This window comes from Liolophura sinensis, chromosome 6 (genome assembly GCF_032854445.1).
Source record: "Liolophura sinensis isolate JHLJ2023 chromosome 6, CUHK_Ljap_v2, whole genome shotgun sequence".
Taxonomy (NCBI): Eukaryota; Metazoa; Mollusca; class Polyplacophora; order Chitonida; family Chitonidae; genus Liolophura; species Liolophura sinensis.
The window spans coordinates 32,571,317-32,589,671 of NC_088300.1; the positions used below are offsets into that span (position 1 = coordinate 32,571,317).

Here is an 18,355-nt window from a genome sequence, read left to right on the forward strand (position 1 = left end):
TTGCAGTGCGGAAATGCAGACGAAAACGACCTGTTTTAATCTCTCCGAATAAGAAGAGTTCCACTAGGGGAGTTAAGAGGAGTTGTCTCCCCCTTAGTGCGCATGGGACAAGCCGAGCGAGTGAGTAGTGCGAAACTTCATGCTATTAGTGAAGTATCCTTCAAGCCATAACACATTACGAGGTAACCATGCAATTAAATGCATGAAAGATTTGGTTTGATGTTCTTTCCAGGATGAGTCTTTCATAAGTATGCATTATGCCTCCACACATGATGGGGTAGCCAGCAGACCCCACTCAGAACTGACAGACTTCTTTCAGTGCCTCTTCAGAGTGAGGAATTGCTAGGACACATGGCTATGAGTTTATGCACGGCTATGGGAGGGGAATATGTAGACTTGTGCAGCTTTGGTGACAAGGTGCACTCAGTGACCCTTGTGAAGACATTTGAGCAGTCCAACGTTTGTTGAAGACCATTTGCCTTCCACCCATAGAGTGTGCATATCTGCATGTTGCAAGTGGCTAGATATAGTCAATAACTTGCCAGTTTTCTACAGATTCCCTCTGCACTCTGGTTTCCTTCATCCGTGAACTATTCACCAATGTGTAAGTGAAAAACTCTTGAATGAGGTGTTGTTTAACCAAAGGAAGATGAAATGTTCTAGAGCATCTGCTGACAGTTGTATTGGAATATGGAAACTTGCATTAAGTGTGAATAATGACCCAGGAGTCTCTCATCAATGCAGTCACTGTGAGTTCAAGTCCAGCTCATGCTGGCTTCCTCTCCAGCCGTATGTGGGAAGGTCTGTCAGCAACCTGCGGATGGTCGTGGGTTTCCCCCGGGCTCTGCCCGGTTTCCTCCCACCATAATGCTGGCTGCCGTCGTATAAGTGAAATATTCTTGATTACGGAGTAAAACATCAATCAAATAAATAAATAAATAAAGTGTGAATACTGGCTGTTTGATGGAAACTGGTTTCTAACACTTAACTTGCACATGCATGCTCAGGCATGTACTTCGCTTCTATCTTAAAAAGCTTACGAGGTTTTACAAGATCAATGTTTTCCAAAGAATAACAACCTTTACGAACAATGTATTCATTACAGAAATTGATGAAAGAAGGTATTTTGGTTTCCTATTGCCCTACAGCTTACACACAACAGAGGCATACAAATGATCTTGTTTAACAATACATGGTTTGTCACAGAACTGTAATACTACAGCCTTAAATATTTTAGAGGCTAGATGCCTTCTCGTTCTCGGCTCCACTACTAGGGATATAACAGCATAGGAATATTACCTTCTTTAAATTGTCATTTTGAAGCCTCATATGATGACCCAAGGCTAATAAGGCAGATACTGTTAACTTTCTTCATGAGGTGCAGGTTCAACCCCGGCCTTGGACAGGCTATTAGCAGATTGTCTCGCACTCACTATTCATAGGGGCCTTATTGACAATAAGTGGTTGACAGTGCTTATAGGACCACAATTGCAGTTTTACAATCATTGAAAATCCCTTGTTTTCACCAATACATTACATCAGTCTGTACAAGACATGTGGGAAAGTTTGTCAGGAGCTTATCAAAGTTTGGTAATCGAAGAAGTGAAAAATTCTTAAGTATGGCATTAAAGAACAATCTACCTTTGTTACCAATGACATCCTATTGGCTCAAATCTTGCTCAACAGGGTTTATGTAATAATATCTTACTGTAGAAGGCTAAGTCAAACTTTTAGTTTGCATCAAGTTTCTAGATGACACACTATTAGCTGCATCATATGATTCAAAATGGAGGTGTTTAACGTCTTACCCAAGAATATTTTACCTATACAATGTTAATCAGGTTTATGGGTTTAGCAATAACATTCCATGAACCTGACAAACCTCCTAAGAAAAAAGGTTGCAGAAACAGGGAATGTTGTGCTCAAGTATTTAATCTTCTCCAAAAATAATGCAAAGACAAACGAGCCAAAGAGACCATCTTACAATGGCTGCCATTGTTCTCGAGCCTTTGGTGACAGAAGTGGTCATGATCATCTTATGTGGTCTTACATGAAGTTCCCTAGAGATATTTTCTCTTCCACCAATGTGAGGTATGATACTCATGGGAAAGTTCCCCAGTTACTGGCTGAAAGTCAATGGTTTAGTCTGGCACCTCACATTTTACCAGAGAAAACCTTGTGAAGACTGTATCTGCCCACTAACTGAAAAAGAAAAGCACTCAACACACACATTTTATCACATAATCTTTATCTGAAGTCAACAGTCACATGCACAGCCCGTAACAATAATATTCAGTAGGAGATCCAAACAATTTGTCTCTTCACTTGGATTTCTTTCTGTAATAATTTTTTGTCTTGGACTTGACAGAATTAACCAAAGCAGAAATAGAAGGGTCTTTGACATGTTTATGTGACCCACTGTCTTGTAAGGATGATTTTTTCCCATCGTCTGGTAAATGAGACACTAAATGAACTTCCTTTGTGTTTGCAGTATCTGGGCCCAGCCCAGTGTTTTTTGACTTTTTCCGTCGTTTGAGTTTTTCATTTATAATGGTGTCCATCACATCTGTCCTCTTGAACTCTGGGGCCGATGGGTCAATGTTGTAGAGATGAGAATTGTACATAGCCTTGAACCTAGAGTCATCCACATTGAACTGAAAGTGACAAAACAAGGAAGTCAGTATGAGACAGATCTAAATAGCTTCAGGTCAGAGGCATACCGTACCTGCATTCAAACTTCGCTCCAAAGTGCTTTCCTCAAGGTAAATAAAACTTGTAAAATATTACTTTTGGGGCTGAAAGTTTTTTCAGAAGGACATCTTTCAAAGAAACCTCAACACTCAAGGATCAGGTGAAAAGAGTAACCTAGTTGTGGACAAAGTTTTAGGTCAAATACTTAGGCGTAGCTTAAGGCAATCATACATTTTCTGTTTTCTTTTGTTTTGAGAGTTTGCCATTCTTATTAATTTGTATGCTTTTAACTCTAACTTTTCCAAATCGTAGCACAGCATAATAATAAGTACCTGGAAGGTATCCTCCACAGTGGTGATGTCTTCCTCAGTATCTCTCTTCTTCCTTTTCTTCTTGGATTTCTCTGTCTTTAACAACTTCTGTAAACTGAAATGCTGTTTCTTCTCCACATCATCTTCATCCATCATCAGAAGTGACAACTCAGCCTGAAAATCAAAAAGTCCAAAAAGTCAAAAGTCCAAGTGTAAGTGCAACTCTCAATACCAAGGCCACTTAGCACTTGATCACATAGACCAGTAGTGTTCTCAAATCATGCATGTATATTTTCTACTACATGTGTCAATGAATACTTTTGCATGCCATTAACCAGCATTCAATAATAACAAGATCAGAATCAGGTTAAAGTTTCCGCAAGTCTAACCATGATGTTTGACATTATAGAGAGTTCTATTTCACTTCAGATAATCCCCACCAACTGGTGCATCAGATAATGACCACCAATTGGTGCATCACATAATGACCACCAACTGGTGCATCAGATAATGACCACCAACTGGTGCATCAGATAAATGACCACCAATTGGTGCATCAGATAATGATCACCAACTGGTGCATCAGATAATGACCACCAACCGGTGCATCAGATAATGACCACTAATTGGTGCATCACATAATGACCACCAACTGGTGCATCAGATAATGACCACCAACTGGTGCATCAGATAATGACCACCAACCAGTGCATCAGATAATGACCACCAACTGGTGCATCAGATAATCCCCACCAACTGGTGCATCAGATAATGACCACCAACTGGTGCATCAGATAATGACCACCAACTGGTGCATCAGATAATGACCACCAACCGGTGCATCAGATAATGACCACCAACCGGTGCATCAGATAATGACCACCAACCGGTGCATCAGATAATGACCACCAACCGGTGCATCAGATAATGACCACCAATTGGTGCATCAGAATGAATCCAACCAGTGTACACAGCAATCACCAGGTGAAATAAAACACTTCATGATTTAACCAGTTTCTCCTCAACGATTCCTCCAAAAGGCAGGGAGGTCTCACTAACCTGCTCCTGCTCTTTCTCCTCCTTTTCAGCATCTGTCAACTTTACTTTCTGCTTCTTTCCCTTTTTCTTCTTAGAACCTGGGTATTAGATAATAGAGACATAGATATCCTAATATATGTCCAATGTCACTGATACTGTGGTTTAAATGAAACATATAATGGTTACATTTTTTCTGAACAGGCAATTCCCATTTTCAAAAACAGCTTTTTGATTAAATAATTTTATTTTTTTTTCAGGCTATTCCGTTGTCGTTTGGGACTTCATCTTTACGTGTTAAAAAAAGATGGTAATGTAATCTTCAAAAAAGAACAATGTAGATTATGTTTTTACCAACTTAAGGTTAATAAGGTTAATATGAGAAACCACCATTGATAAAATTCTCACTGACCTGATTTGCTGGTTTTCCCTGTCTCCTGTTCAGTCTTAAAGTAAGGGTCATCCATATCAATGTCATCAGGGAGCTCATCATCACTAAAAGCCATGCCCTCTTCCTCAGCTACCTTCTCCTCCTCATCTTCTGTCACCTGTCAGAGTATCAAACATCCAGGTACAGATTTAAGGTGGAAATTATGGGCAAATAATTTACACACCAAACATGATCATAAGCAATGTTGCATATGTGCTTTCTTTTTTAGACTTCCCAACCCACAAGGGCATACTGATAGTCATTACCCATGACGGATCACTTGTGACTCCAGTTCAAATCTAACTTATTGCACTTCACCCAAAGTTGAGCTTCTTACTGTTGACACATTTTTCTTTATTCTGACTGATTCGTTCATGTTATAGGGCCACTTTTTTTGTAAAATTTAAATGATTTTTTATCAGAAAAAGGTAAGTGTTGTCCTCAAAGGTATCATTTCATGACCTTTATATGCCTCCAAAAGTGCATAATTACACACCAAACTTTAGGTGCAATATACTAAATTCTTCATTGATGCTGTCAATGTGAAGAACAGCTGTCCACATTTTGGTCTAGGATTCAGTTTTCGGCTCATAGCCACAGTAACTTGAGTCTAATCCATATTAGACTACAATTCAAGAGGTCCTCACTTGACTTTGAGTTTTTCTGGACATCCTCTCGTTCAGTTTTTCCTCTCGCTTTTTCCTTTTCTTGTCTTTCTTCCTCTCCAGGTACTGTTCCCACACAGACATCTCTTTCTTACTCCCCTTTTTCTTGACAATTTCCTCTGTGGCCTCTTTCAATCCTAAACAACAAGAACAACAAAATTTTGAAGCATTTCAACATTATCAGGGTGTTTTAACAATTGATTTCTAACTGTCTAGAACACTTTAGTAGTATAAGAGGTAATATACGTGTAGTTGTTCAATTATTTAACAAGCTTCACATGTTCTCTATTGTGTGAGACCACCCTTAAATATTTACCATGTAACTGTAACTTGTCTAATCTTACAAAGTGTAAATTAAATACTCAACTCATATTGCACTTTTACTTGAGTTTGAACTCAGGACGCTGGAAAGGCAATTTTTTATACTTAGTAAGTATTCAGAATAGTTTATTTTGCGTACAACAGAACTTGTGATCATTTCTGAATTCAAGTAGTCTTGGAGCTACAATTGTCACAAAAAACTGATATCCTAAACTGATACTTTAATAACATAATGAGTACCCTCTAATCCAAATGGGTAAGGCTAATTGTCAAATTTACTTCAGTCCTTACATTAAATACATAAAAAATATTGAACGGCGAAGATTGAATACCATAAATATTGAATGAGCACAGTGTGGGTTATCAATTCTACCTTTCACGAGAGCAAATATTTATGGTATTTAACCTTCAACGTGCAATATTCTAGTCATTGTTTTTGAACGTTTGTAGATTGAATGTTTTAGTTGCAAGTCTTCACAGACTTGTATATAATGAGACGTTGTTCAGAATGTCTTGTATTACATTGTGTCTTGATGTGTGGGAATGTTGTAGTTGTCTAAACTTGTATTACGTTGTGTCTTGATGTGTGGAAATGTTGTGGTTGACTAAACTTGTATTATGTTGTGTCTTGATGTGTGGGAATGTTGTAGTTGTCTAAACTTGTATTACGTTGTGTCTTGATGTGTGGGAATGTTGTAGTTGACTAAACTTGTATTATGTTGTGTCTTGATGTGTGGAAATGTTGTAGTTGTCTAAACTTGTATAACATTGTGTCTTGATGTGTGGAAATGTTGTGGTTGACTAAACTTGTATTACATTGTGTCTTGATGTGTGGGAATGTTGTAGTTGTCTAAACTTGTATTACGTTGTGTCTTGATGTGTGGAAATGTTGTAGTTGTCTAAACTTGTATAACATTGTGTCTTGATGTGTGGAAATGTTGTGGTTGACTAAACTTGTATTACATTGTGTCTTGATGTGTGGGAATGTTGTAGTTGTCTAAACTTGTATTACGTTGTGTCTTGATGTGTGGAAATGTTGTGGTTGACTAAACTTGTATTACGTTGTGTCTTGATGTGTGGAAATGTTGTGGTTGACTAAACTTGTATTACGTTGTGTCTTGACGTGTGGGAATGTTGTAGTTGTCTAAACTTGTATTACGTTGTGTCTTGATGTGTGGGAATGTTGTAGTTGACTAAACTTGTATTACGTTGTGTCTTGATGTGTGGGAATGTTGTAGTTGTCTAAACTTGAATTACGTTGTGTCTTGATGTGTGGAAATGTTGTAGTTGTCTAAACTTGTATTACGTTGTGTCTTGATGTGTGGAAATGTTGTAGTTGTCTAAACTTGTATTACGTTGTGTCTTGATGTGTGGAAATGTTGTAGTTGACTAAACTTGTACTATTACGTTACCCCGCTGAACCTCGGATTCGAATGGCATCAAACAAAAAAAATTTTTTTGCGGTCATGGGGTCTGGGTGTGAAATACCAAAATGTAATAATAAAAGTGATATCTAAATGAGTGGAATATCACTTTTATCAGAAGGAAATCCTAACATTTCACCTTTATATAAATAATAAAGTTATATATACGCTCCAGACACACCATTTAGATAAGATACTGCCCACCCACTTCACTAGCCTCATCCACAAGAAAATAGACCCCAACAAAGAATACAAAAAATATTGCTTACATAAATTTGAGTCTGCCAGTATACAGAATATCAGTCACTGGGGTTGCCATTGTACTGTCTCAGGTCACATGACCTGACACTTACCTGGTTCCCATGTGATCTCCATCTCCACACCTCGGTCCTCCTTCTGCTTCTCCGACTCCTCCAGATCTTTGACCAGAGACTTGTACTTCTGGATTTTTGTTTCCTCATCCTCCTCATCAGCCTCACCTGGGTCTGAATCCTCCACCTGAAGGCCTTTGTAAGGATCTGCAACAACATTGATATCAATGAATGATTATAAAATATTCAAGCACAGACAACTGCTTTAGTATGCAGTATCAATGATAGTGAAGACAAATAGAGCATCCTTAAAAGTGGATCAGCTTCTTTTTGCAGGTCAGACCTAACCAATCAAATTTATGATCCAGCATTTCAGATTATAAAATCATTAAAAGATATACACTTTTGGGGACTAGACTTGACAAATTGACCACATAAATGGTAAGGAAAATCAATGTGCTCATGTTGGCTATAACAAGATATATGGTCACCTAAAATGTTAAATCTCACCAATGCGGTCGCTGTGAGTTCAAGTCCAGCTCATGCTTGCTTCCTCTCCGGTCGTATGTGGGAAGGTCTCCAGCAACCTGCGAATGGTTGTGGGTTTCACCCGTACTCAAGAATATTTCACTCATAAGACAATGTCCAGCATTATGCCAAGAGGAAACTGAGTCAGGAGAAAACCCACAACCATCCGCAGGCTCCTGACAGGCCTTCCCACGTATTGCTGGAGAGGAAGCCAGCAGAAACCCAAAAGGCATGTCAAGCCAATCCTATATTGCATGGTTTAATCAGCAAACTGATATTTTGTTCTCTCACCAGATTCATCCTCCGAGCTGGAGGCCAGGTAAGCTTTGAAATCATCATCATTAATGTTCTCTATAGATATCTTCTTTCTGGTGAAGGATATACGGTCACGGTCTGTCTCATCCCACGTCAGCTCGACCTTGGTAAAGGAAACTTTCAAATTACACACTGATTTATCTACTTATTTTGGTTGTATGTGGGAAGGTCTGCCAGCAATTTACAGATGGTCCAGAGTCCCACCATAATGCTGGTCACCAGTGTACAAGTGAAATAATCTTAAGTATGTCATAAAACACCAATCAAATAAATAAATAAATCTATTAATAAATCTATTTATTCATTTTTTTTCTAAACACTGTACAGAAGAATATTTCACATATAACAGCAGTCAGGATTATGGATGAAGGAAAACTGGCAATGCCAGGGAAGCCACTACTGCTTACAAACATTCCACCTTCACAGAGATTGCTCACAAACCACAATGCCAGGGAAACCACTACACCTTACAAGCATTCCACCTTCACAGAGATTGCTCACAAACCACAATGCCAGGGAAGCCAATACAGCTTACAAACATTCCACCTTCACAGAGATTGCTCACAAACCACAATGCCAGGGAAGCCACTACACCTATCAAACATTCCACCTTCACAGAGATTGCTCACAAACCACAATGCCAGGGAAGCCACTACAGCTTACAAACATTCCATCTTCAAAGAGACTGCTCACAAACCACAATGCCAGGGAAGCCAATACAGCTTACAAACATTCCATCTTCAAAGAGACTGCTCGCAAACCACAATGCCAGGGAAGCCACTACAGCTTACAAGCATTCCACCTTCACAGAGATTGCTCACAAACCACAATGCCAGGGAAGCCACTACAGCTTACAAACATTCCATCTTCACAGAGACTGCTCACAAACCACAATGCCAGGGAAGCCACTACACCTATCAAACATTCCACCTTCACAGAGATTGCTCACAAACCACAATGCCAGGGAAGCCACTACAGCTTACAAACATTTCACCTTCACAGAGATTGCTCACAAACCACAATGCCAGGGAAGCCAATACACCTATCAAACATTCCACCTTCACAGAGATTGCTCAAAAACCACAATGCCAGGGAAGCCACTACAGCTTACAAACATTCCATCTTCACAGAGACTGCTCACAAACCACAATGCCAGGGAAGCCAATACAGCTTACAAACATTCCATCTTCAAAGGGACTGCTCACAAACCACAATGCCAGGGAAGCCACTACACCTTACAAACATTCCACCTTCACAGAAATTGCTCACAAACCACAATGCCAGGGAAGCCACTACAGCTAACAAACATTCCATCTTCAAAGAGACTGCTCACAAACCACAATGCCAAGGAAACCACTACACCTTACAAACATTCCATCTTCACAGAGACTGCTCACAAACCACAATGCCAGGGAAGCCACTACACCTTACAAACATTCCACCTTCACAGAGATTGCTCACAAACCACAATGCCAGGGAAGCCACTACAGCTTACAAACATTCCATCTTCAAAGAGACTGCTCACAAACCACAATGCCAGGGAAACCACTACACCTTACAAACATTCCACCTTTACAGAGATTGCTCACAAACCACAATGCCAGGGAAGCCACTACAGCTTACAAGCATTCCACCTTCACAGAGATTGCTCACAAACCATAATGCCAGGGAAGCCACTACAGCTTACAAGCATTCCACCTTCACAGAGATTGCTCACAAACCACAATGCCAGGGAAGCCACTACTGCTTACAAGCATTCCACCTTCACAGAGATTGCTCACAAACCACAATGCCAGGGAAGCCACTACAGCTTACAAACATTCCATCTTCACAGAGACTGCTCACAAACCACAATGCCAGGGAAGCCACTACACCTATCAAACATTCCACCTTCACAGAGATTGCTCACAAACCACAATGCCAGGGAAGCCACTACAGCTTACAAACATTTCACCTTCACAGAGATTGCTCACAAACCACAATGCCAGGGAAACCACTACACCTATCAAACATTCCACCTTCACAGAGATTGCTCACAAACCACAATGCCAGGGAAGCCACTACAGCTTACAAACATTCCATCTTCACAGAGACTGCTCACAAACCACAATGCCAGGGAAGCCAATACAGCTTACAAACATTCCATCTTCAAAGGGACTGCTCACAAACCACAATGCCAGGGAAGCCACTACACCTTACAAACATTCCACCTTCACAGAAATTGCTCACAAACCACAATGCCAGGGAAGCCACTACACCTTACAAACATTCCATCTTCAAAGAGACTGCTCACAAACCACAATGCCAGGGAAACCACTACACCTTACAAACATTCCACCTTTACAGAGATTGCTCACAAACCACAATGCCAGGGAAGCCACTACAGCTTACAAGCATTCCACCTTCACAGAGATTGCTCACAAACCATAATGCCAGGGAAGCCACTACAGCTTACAAGCATTCCACCTTCACAGAGATTGCTCACAAACCACAATGCCAGGGAAGCCACTACACCTATCAAACATTCCACCTTTACAGAGATTGCTCACAAACCACAATGCCAGGGAAGCCACTACATCTATCAAACATTCCACCTTTACAGAGATTGCTCACAAACCACAATGCCAGGGAAGCAACTACACCTTACAAACATTCTACATGAAACAGTTCAGGGGCCCCTTTCACAAAACTTTATATTAAAACACCACATAAATTTCTTTCATACACGCTAACGTTTATCATGTAGTGCCATAAAGAGAGGTAATTTACAAAGAAAGTTACAAAAAATTTATGTTTTGTGAAAGAGGCCCCATGGAGCCAGGTATGGTTCTCCACTACATGGAGTAATCCCCTCTTACACTTACCTTGGACTGACAGAGGGCAGTAGTAAGGAAGGTAGAAGGTTCAAAGGTTGATGAATCCGGGGTTTCCCTACAAACCGAATGGGGTTCCTGGTCAAACTCCATGTCGTCGGGGATGAACCTGAAACAATAAGTTACACTGTCAAAACTAGCCTTCAAAAACTTGGACAAAAACATACAGGCTTAAATGAAAGTAACATTTTAAGATAAACACTTAATATTCTTTCAAAGTTTTTTAAACATTTGCAGGCTTTTGATGAGTTTAGAAGTCAGAAAATAAAGAGGAATAGGTAATGGACTGTTGGTGTTGTAATTATGTTCAATTGACAAGTAACTGTTGACGTACGCCAACTTTAATTCAACAAATTAGTCACTATTTTCATGAGACAAAATGTTTCTAAGGTTCTTATTTAGTAGAATGTGGGATTTGAGCTTCACGTATGCTATGAGCGAATACTGCAAAGTTCATAAACCTCAGGTCCAGCCTGGAGGAGCTGTTTTCATACTCTAACCCATCACACTCATCGTAGATATGACTGGCTGTCTGGGCACTGTCACACTCCAGGACGGCGTAGTAATACTTGAGACGATTCAGCTGGTACTGCCTCAGCCTTTCCATGTGGTACTCACTTCCTGAGTAAAGTAACAGAAAAGAGATTAACCTTCTGAATAAAACAGCAGATAAAGAGTTTAACTCTCTGAGTATGACAGTAAGTAAGAGTCAAACTAGTTAACCTTTCTGAGTAAGACAGCAGACAAGAGTTAACCTTTCTGAGTAAGACAACTGAAAAGAGTTAACCTTTCTGAGTACGACAGCAGACAAAAGTTTAACTTTATGAGTAAGACAGCAGACAAGAGTTAACCTTTATAAGTAAGACAGCAGACAAGAGTTAACCTTTCTGAGTAAAACAGCAGACAAAAGTTTAATTTTCTGAGTAAGACAGCAGACAAGAGTTTAACTTTCTGAGTAAGACAGCAGACAAGCGTTTAACTTTATGTGTAAGACAGCAGACAAGAGTGTGACTTTATGTGTAAGACAGCAGACAAGAGTTTAACTTTCTGAGTAAGACAGTAGGCTTATATTTTCTTTTAGATGATATAATGGGTTAAAAATTCTTCATCTTAAGATCTTCAAGTGAGATACCGACAAACACAATCAATGACATTGTAAAAAAGTGTTTGTGGATAACATGCAGGAAAGCACACAACTAACGAATAGATTAAGTCAGAAATACATATGTCTCTACTTCTAATAAACACATGCTTAACTAGTGAGCTCCATGTAGTCTCGACCATTGCACTGTCATACCTTCACCATCTCCCATCGGATCATTTTCCTTTGTCTTCATCAGTTCTACTGGTCCTTTTGCGTTTTCTTCTGCCATTTTCTGCTTACCAAACTCTGATGGGTACACCTGGAAATCAACATCATCAGTAATGACTTAATGCTTGTGTCACATAAAAAACTATGAGTACAATGTCACCAGTGAGGTTTAAAACACAAAAATTTTCCCTAGAGCACATCTTAAACAGTTATCTGGCTATGGAAGAAATTCTGTTTACACAAATTCTAAGATAAGAAACTACCAAACTTTTATTTATTTGATTTATTTAATTGGTGTTTTATCCATATTCAAGAATATTTCACTTCTTCGAATGCAGCCAGCATTATGGTGGGAGGAAAATAGGCAGGGCCCGGGGGAACCCACGACCATCCGGAGGTTGCTAGCAGGTTGCTCCTGGCCGGAGAGGAAGTCAGCATGAGCTGGACCTGAACTCACAGTCGCTGCATTGGTGGGAAGCTTCTGGGTCACTGCGCCGTACTGGCGTGCTAACCCACTCGGCCAAGGATATTTTAAGAATTACATGTATGTGTATGTATGCTTGAGGTTTTTCGTCACGCTTAACAATTTTTCAGTCATATGACGATGAGGGGTCATTAGGTGCATGTTCATATACCGTGTCTTCTTTTGGAAGGGCGAATCCATACTGCAACCTGCCGTCACTGAAGTATCAAGCCAAAGACTAAAGACACCTCACCCAGTCACATAATACTGACACCGATCCAACCAGTCCTCTTTCCTTGCTCTAAACTCTCAGTGCTGAGAGCCAAGCGAGGCAGGAACAAATAACATGTTCAAAGTCCTTTGTGTGACCTGACCCAGGTTTGATCCCTGGTCTCCTGGCTTCGAGGCAGACGCTTTAACCATTAGGCCACTGAAGCAGTCACATGTTCGTGTAAACCAGGATTACTTTTCTACTTACTGTAACTGATTGAATTATCCCCCCTGTTGGTTTGAAGGAGGAGAACAGGACGTAGAGGTCTCTGGCTTTAATCCTATCCCAGTCCATGTTACACACAGCCAGCCTGCGACCCAGCTCCTTGGCCTCTGCCACACCCTTGTCCACTTCTCCCCAGTTGTGTTCTATCTCAATATCTACAAGCCCATAAATTTTCTTTAAAAAAGACATCCTGCATTCTCCGGGTGAATGAAGATCTATTTTATTGTCTAAAACAAATTACACATCAGCTAAGAGTGCCAGCTTTACAGGCTTCCCCTGTTATTTTTTGATGTGATCTTACAGTTCTGAATCATGTTATTATATTTAACAGAAGTCCAGTGTTAATATGATGTCAAAATCTAGTCATCTAGTTTCATCTAGTTTAATCAACATGAAAATTACGAATTAAAAGCAGAATATACTAGCATGCCACCCCTAAAACAATACAATTATTATCAATTATCAATACTAATCACATATTGTACTAAGCAGGTGAAATGTCATGTGAAACTATACGTCAGTTATGGCTACAAATTACATATAACAACTCACGACATTTTACAAATTAATCATCCTTCTGTACTACACTTTGTATAGCACAGCAATCAGATGGTGAAAAATTCCACTACATCAGAAACGCCTTACTGAAAGTCTTGTTATTATTTATTTATTTATTTGATTGGTGTTTTACACCGTACTCAAGAATATTTCACTTATACGACGGCAGCCAGCATTATGGTGGGTCGAAACCGGGCACAGCCCAGGGGAAATCCACGACCATCTGCAGGTTGCTGGCAGACCTTCCCATTTACGGACGGAGAGGAAGCCAGCATGAGCTGGACTTGAACTCACAGCGACCGCATTGGTGAGAGGCTCCTGGGTCATTATGCTGCGCTAGCGCGCTAACCGACTGAGCCATGGAGGCCCATGAAAGTCTTGTAAATTTTTCCCTCTTAACATCAGATTGTAATTTTAAGGTATGGATAGGAATACAATGCTCATTAGCAAACATTTCTAATGCTATAAGATGGAGTCACCTTTTTCTGGCTGCCAGTCTCCATCCTCTTCTTCGTCTGATGAGGATGAAATGTTACCTTCTCCTCGAGCTAAGTCTGGACCACTTCCTACCCCTGAAATCCAGTCATTATTGATTTATTTATTTATTTAGTTGACTATTGTTTAACTCAGTCCTTGGGAATTTTCAGTTATGTATACTTTCTGAGTCAAAAAAACTGAAATGCTGTTTAATGTCTGCCAAAAAAGCACAATTACACACTTTGTTTTGCTAAAACAAAAAGTCATCATACACTGCAATACCATCCTTTAAATGTTTTTCTTTATTGGCAAAGCATATCTGCATAATGTAATAGCAGTGGAAGTTGTGCTGTCTGTTCAGATTTATACAGTATGACTTTTGAGGGCATTATTTATATTTTCTCTGGTGGCTGTGAAGGGCCATTGACTTTTGTTGGAGACAAATAAAAGAGTATAACCCCAAAACAAAAGCATGTTATATTCATAGTTATGACAGTTGGTTGAGGGGAGATACAAAGTATTTACATGCTGAGTGTGAGTGTGAAACTGATGACAGTCGCGCACACAGAAACAAGCAGTTGTGAAAACTGTCGCCTGCAGTGGATTCTGTCATGGCAAGCCAGAGATGGCAAAGCAGGCACACCCGAAGCAAGAGGAGAGTGATTCTATGTTTTGATTTTCTAGATGTCATTGATATGTTGACAGAATGTTAATGATGGTAATCTTTTGCTATAAGGCCCATATGTCTGTGCTGCACCAAATGAAGTATATGTCAGATTTCAAGTGCTCACATGGTAACTACCATACCAGCATGGTGGTCACGAGGTGTTGTCATATCAGGTGGGTAGGACACCCAACAGAAGTCGCGAATGGAAAGGAATTGAAAAATGAGATAGCACAGAAACGACTCTGATGGATAACAATTGCTCATGCTATCCATGACGACTCAAAAAGCCTACATTTTCAACAAGATCATGGAGGAATTGCTGTCTCATGGTTTAGCCATTTTGCAAATGTCGTCTGCTAAGTATAACGTGAGTTAAAGTTCATGGAAAGTCACGGACGGTCCGACTTGGTCTGCTTGATCAACTGAGTAGAGAATGGATGCAAGTTGAAAGTTTAGTTTACCTGATTCAGCCGAATCCTGAGTAGTATCCTTGGCCTGATGTGCCTTCCTGTGTGTAGAGGAATCCTCCTCATCCTCTTCATCCTCTTCATCCTCCTCATCCTCAGATACTTCTGACAAATTATCCTCACTGCCTGATCATCACAGCATATAAATGATTCATTAATTTGACATAAAAAATGACCCAATCTTCCCGACATCTTTGACTGGCTTCACTGCCTTAACTTTGCAATACATACATGTACACTACCCTAATTCCGCAATCTTTTCGCGTATGTATACGTTCAGTGCAATTTTTGCACATTTGTAATATTATTTTGGAGACAAAACTACATTGTTTGGACAGGCCAGTTTCAGGGCTTCACAGAAAAGTACATTTTTATCACTCAACACAGAATAATGCCGTCTAAATATGCTTGAATAAACGTCTTGCAAACATGCGAAAAGGTTTAAGAATAAAAGGAATTTGAGATAATTTCTTTCCTACTAACAGATTGAATACATGACATTCCTGTGCACTATTTCCATTTTCTGACAGGTACCTAAGATCATACAGTAGTAACAAAACAATATAGCTAAGACGCTAAAAGTCTACATCATAAAATTTTCATATGCATGTACAATGCATTCACAGATTTTGAGCTGTTTAAATATGCATGGTGAACATGAATAAGTTATATTTCTCTAAAGTTTTTTTTTTTTTTCACAAAAATTAGTGGTAAAATTGTGAAAGGCAAAGATTTATGGCTTTATGTTCTCCAAATACTTGATACTAAGTGAAATTGAAACTGACAAAACTGACAGATTTGTTAGCTACCAAAGAGCTGGCATACAACTTCAGCTCAATATCCATAGGACATAGTTTCTAACATGTAAAAGAGACATCAAGGTCATGAATTTCGTAATTTACAATAATGAACACACATGCAGATCATCAACAATGGAACATTTCCCTCATGTTAGTGTGATTTACATGTATGCAAAACCTCAGCTCACTGCAAGCACCGACCGGCCCCGATAGCTCAGCTAGTAGAGCATCCGCTTCAGGCGGTGGTAGATCCAGGATCCTCGGTGAGGTCACACGTTAAAAAAAAGGGGAAGTTGTACCTTCCTCGCTAAGCATTCAGCATTAAGAGGATGGTGCAATGACTGGTTGACCTGTATCAGTATAATGGCTTGGGTGGGGCAGCTTACTTGTCTTCAGTAAGTCGTCCCAGTGAAGCAGCACTAGATAAAGAAGCGAAAGAAATCTGCCTTGCAATAAGGAGGCATGTTACATGCACTCTAAGAACTCAGTCATCGTCATATGACTGAAAAAATGTTAAGTACGGCGTTAAACCCCAAGCACTCACTCAGTCACTCATTGCAAGCACAACCATAATGCCAGCCTAATTAGGACTAAGTAAAATATTCCTGAGCACGGCATAAAGCAAAATTCTTCTTAAGATCCGACCCATAACATTTTCCTTAACATTACTTACATGTAAATTATACAAAATATCAAGTTGTGAATTTTGTAATTTACAGTAATTAATTCAACATCAATGATGGAACATTATTCTCATTTAATATACATTAGATAACAAAGTTGTGAATTTTGGAATTCAACATCAAGCATGGACATTAGAGTATCCCTGTATTATGGTGCTTTACATTAATTTAGATGTACACATAGACAGCAATCTGTTCTACATATCTTAGCTATATCTATTTTTCTCACCTAAAAGAAGAAAAATCTTATACTTACTATTTTCTCTTGCGAGTTTATTCTGATTTTCTGCATTGCAAGTCTTATTTTCTTTCAGCTTTTTGCTAGGCAACATTTTGGACTTTCCTGATTTTAGGTTCATCTTCATGTCTGTGTCCTTCTTCAAATTTGTAATATTCCTCCTTTCAGTGCTAGCTGACTTTTCTGTCCTGTGTTTCTTTGTAACTGCTTTCTTCTTCTGAGATTTATTTTTCTTTCCTTCCTCTTTCTTTGTTTCCCCTTCACTTATGATATCTGACGCTGAGGTATCATCATCACTTTCATCAGACAATTCATAAAACCGTTTCAAGTCTTCATCTGTGGTTTTATTTGTTTTGCGACCTTTTCTATCAACTGTGTACTTGAGCTTAAATCTATCATCTTTGAACATTCCTTGAAAGCGTTTGTCGATCTTCACTTTACGTTCCTTTTTAGGCATGGAACGAAATCGTGGATCTTTCATAACATGAGCAAAGCGCTTGTCATTAAAAGCAGAATCCATTGTCTCTTTTAATCTGGTCTCTGAAACTAAAATAAAAACAGAAACTCAAATTAACAGAAGCGAAACTTCATTAAGAACAACATTATTTTGTTGCATTTCAGATTGTCTTTGCTGAACAGAACGACAAGACTCAGAATGGCTCAGCAAGGAGTTTTATTGTCCTTTCCTTAAGGCGGATAGCACACAGCAGTAAGAGACATGGATCGAATGCTGAAATGGACTCGTATTCGGGATAGGCACATAACATGGAGAGCAGACGCATTATTAGGCAGACAGTATTAGTATACTGTTGACAACATGGGAAGTATAGAGGTATTCAAGGTAAGTCTATGGAACAAGACAGGGCTATGATAGTATACGTAATCACAGCCCTACAGAGCCAGACCACCCGTTGATGATAGATGCCCGATTTCATAGAGTGTTCATTTTTCGCTAGTTGAGCTTTAAATATATTATTATTTTCTAAAAAAGGAGTACGTCCTTTGTACAAAATGATACTAATTAGCTGCAGTTCCAGCTAATATTTCACATTATCCAATTTCCCTAGCAATGTAACTTACTCAGTTTTAAGAAAATCGGTTTCACTTCTCCGTTGTTGACTTTGCCAGAGCCACATGTGAGCCGACTTTATTACCTCCTTACATTAAAGAGTTCTGCTCTACAGCAGTCTTCATCAATTCGACGTGTTAGGCTACTTCAAAAATGTTCATTTGATCATGGCAAATTATCCTAACAAATGAAGCTTCGTGGGACATTCCTGATTTATATTT

General features: G+C 39.4%; 1 protein-coding gene across 1 annotated transcript; it reads right to left on the reverse strand.

Moving 5' to 3' along the window:
* Positions 1–2,243: 2,243 nt before the first annotated feature.
* LOC135468719 (ESF1 homolog) lies at positions 2,244–18,196 on the reverse strand. Its single transcript, XM_064747116.1, has 15 exons — positions 18,146–18,196; positions 17,084–17,611; positions 15,339–15,470; positions 14,213–14,305; positions 13,158–13,330; positions 12,202–12,307; positions 11,366–11,525; positions 10,896–11,013; positions 8,008–8,134; positions 7,231–7,395; positions 5,115–5,269; positions 4,450–4,585; positions 4,062–4,138; positions 3,024–3,176; positions 2,244–2,654 (listed from the first exon to the last, which is right to left on the reverse strand). Exons 2-15 carry the CDS (start codon positions 17,583–17,585, stop codon positions 2,322–2,324), a joined length of 2,430 nt encoding a protein of 809 aa, XP_064603186.1. The 5' UTR covers positions 17,586–17,611; positions 18,146–18,196; the 3' UTR covers positions 2,244–2,321.
* Positions 18,197–18,355: the final 159 nt, after the last annotated feature.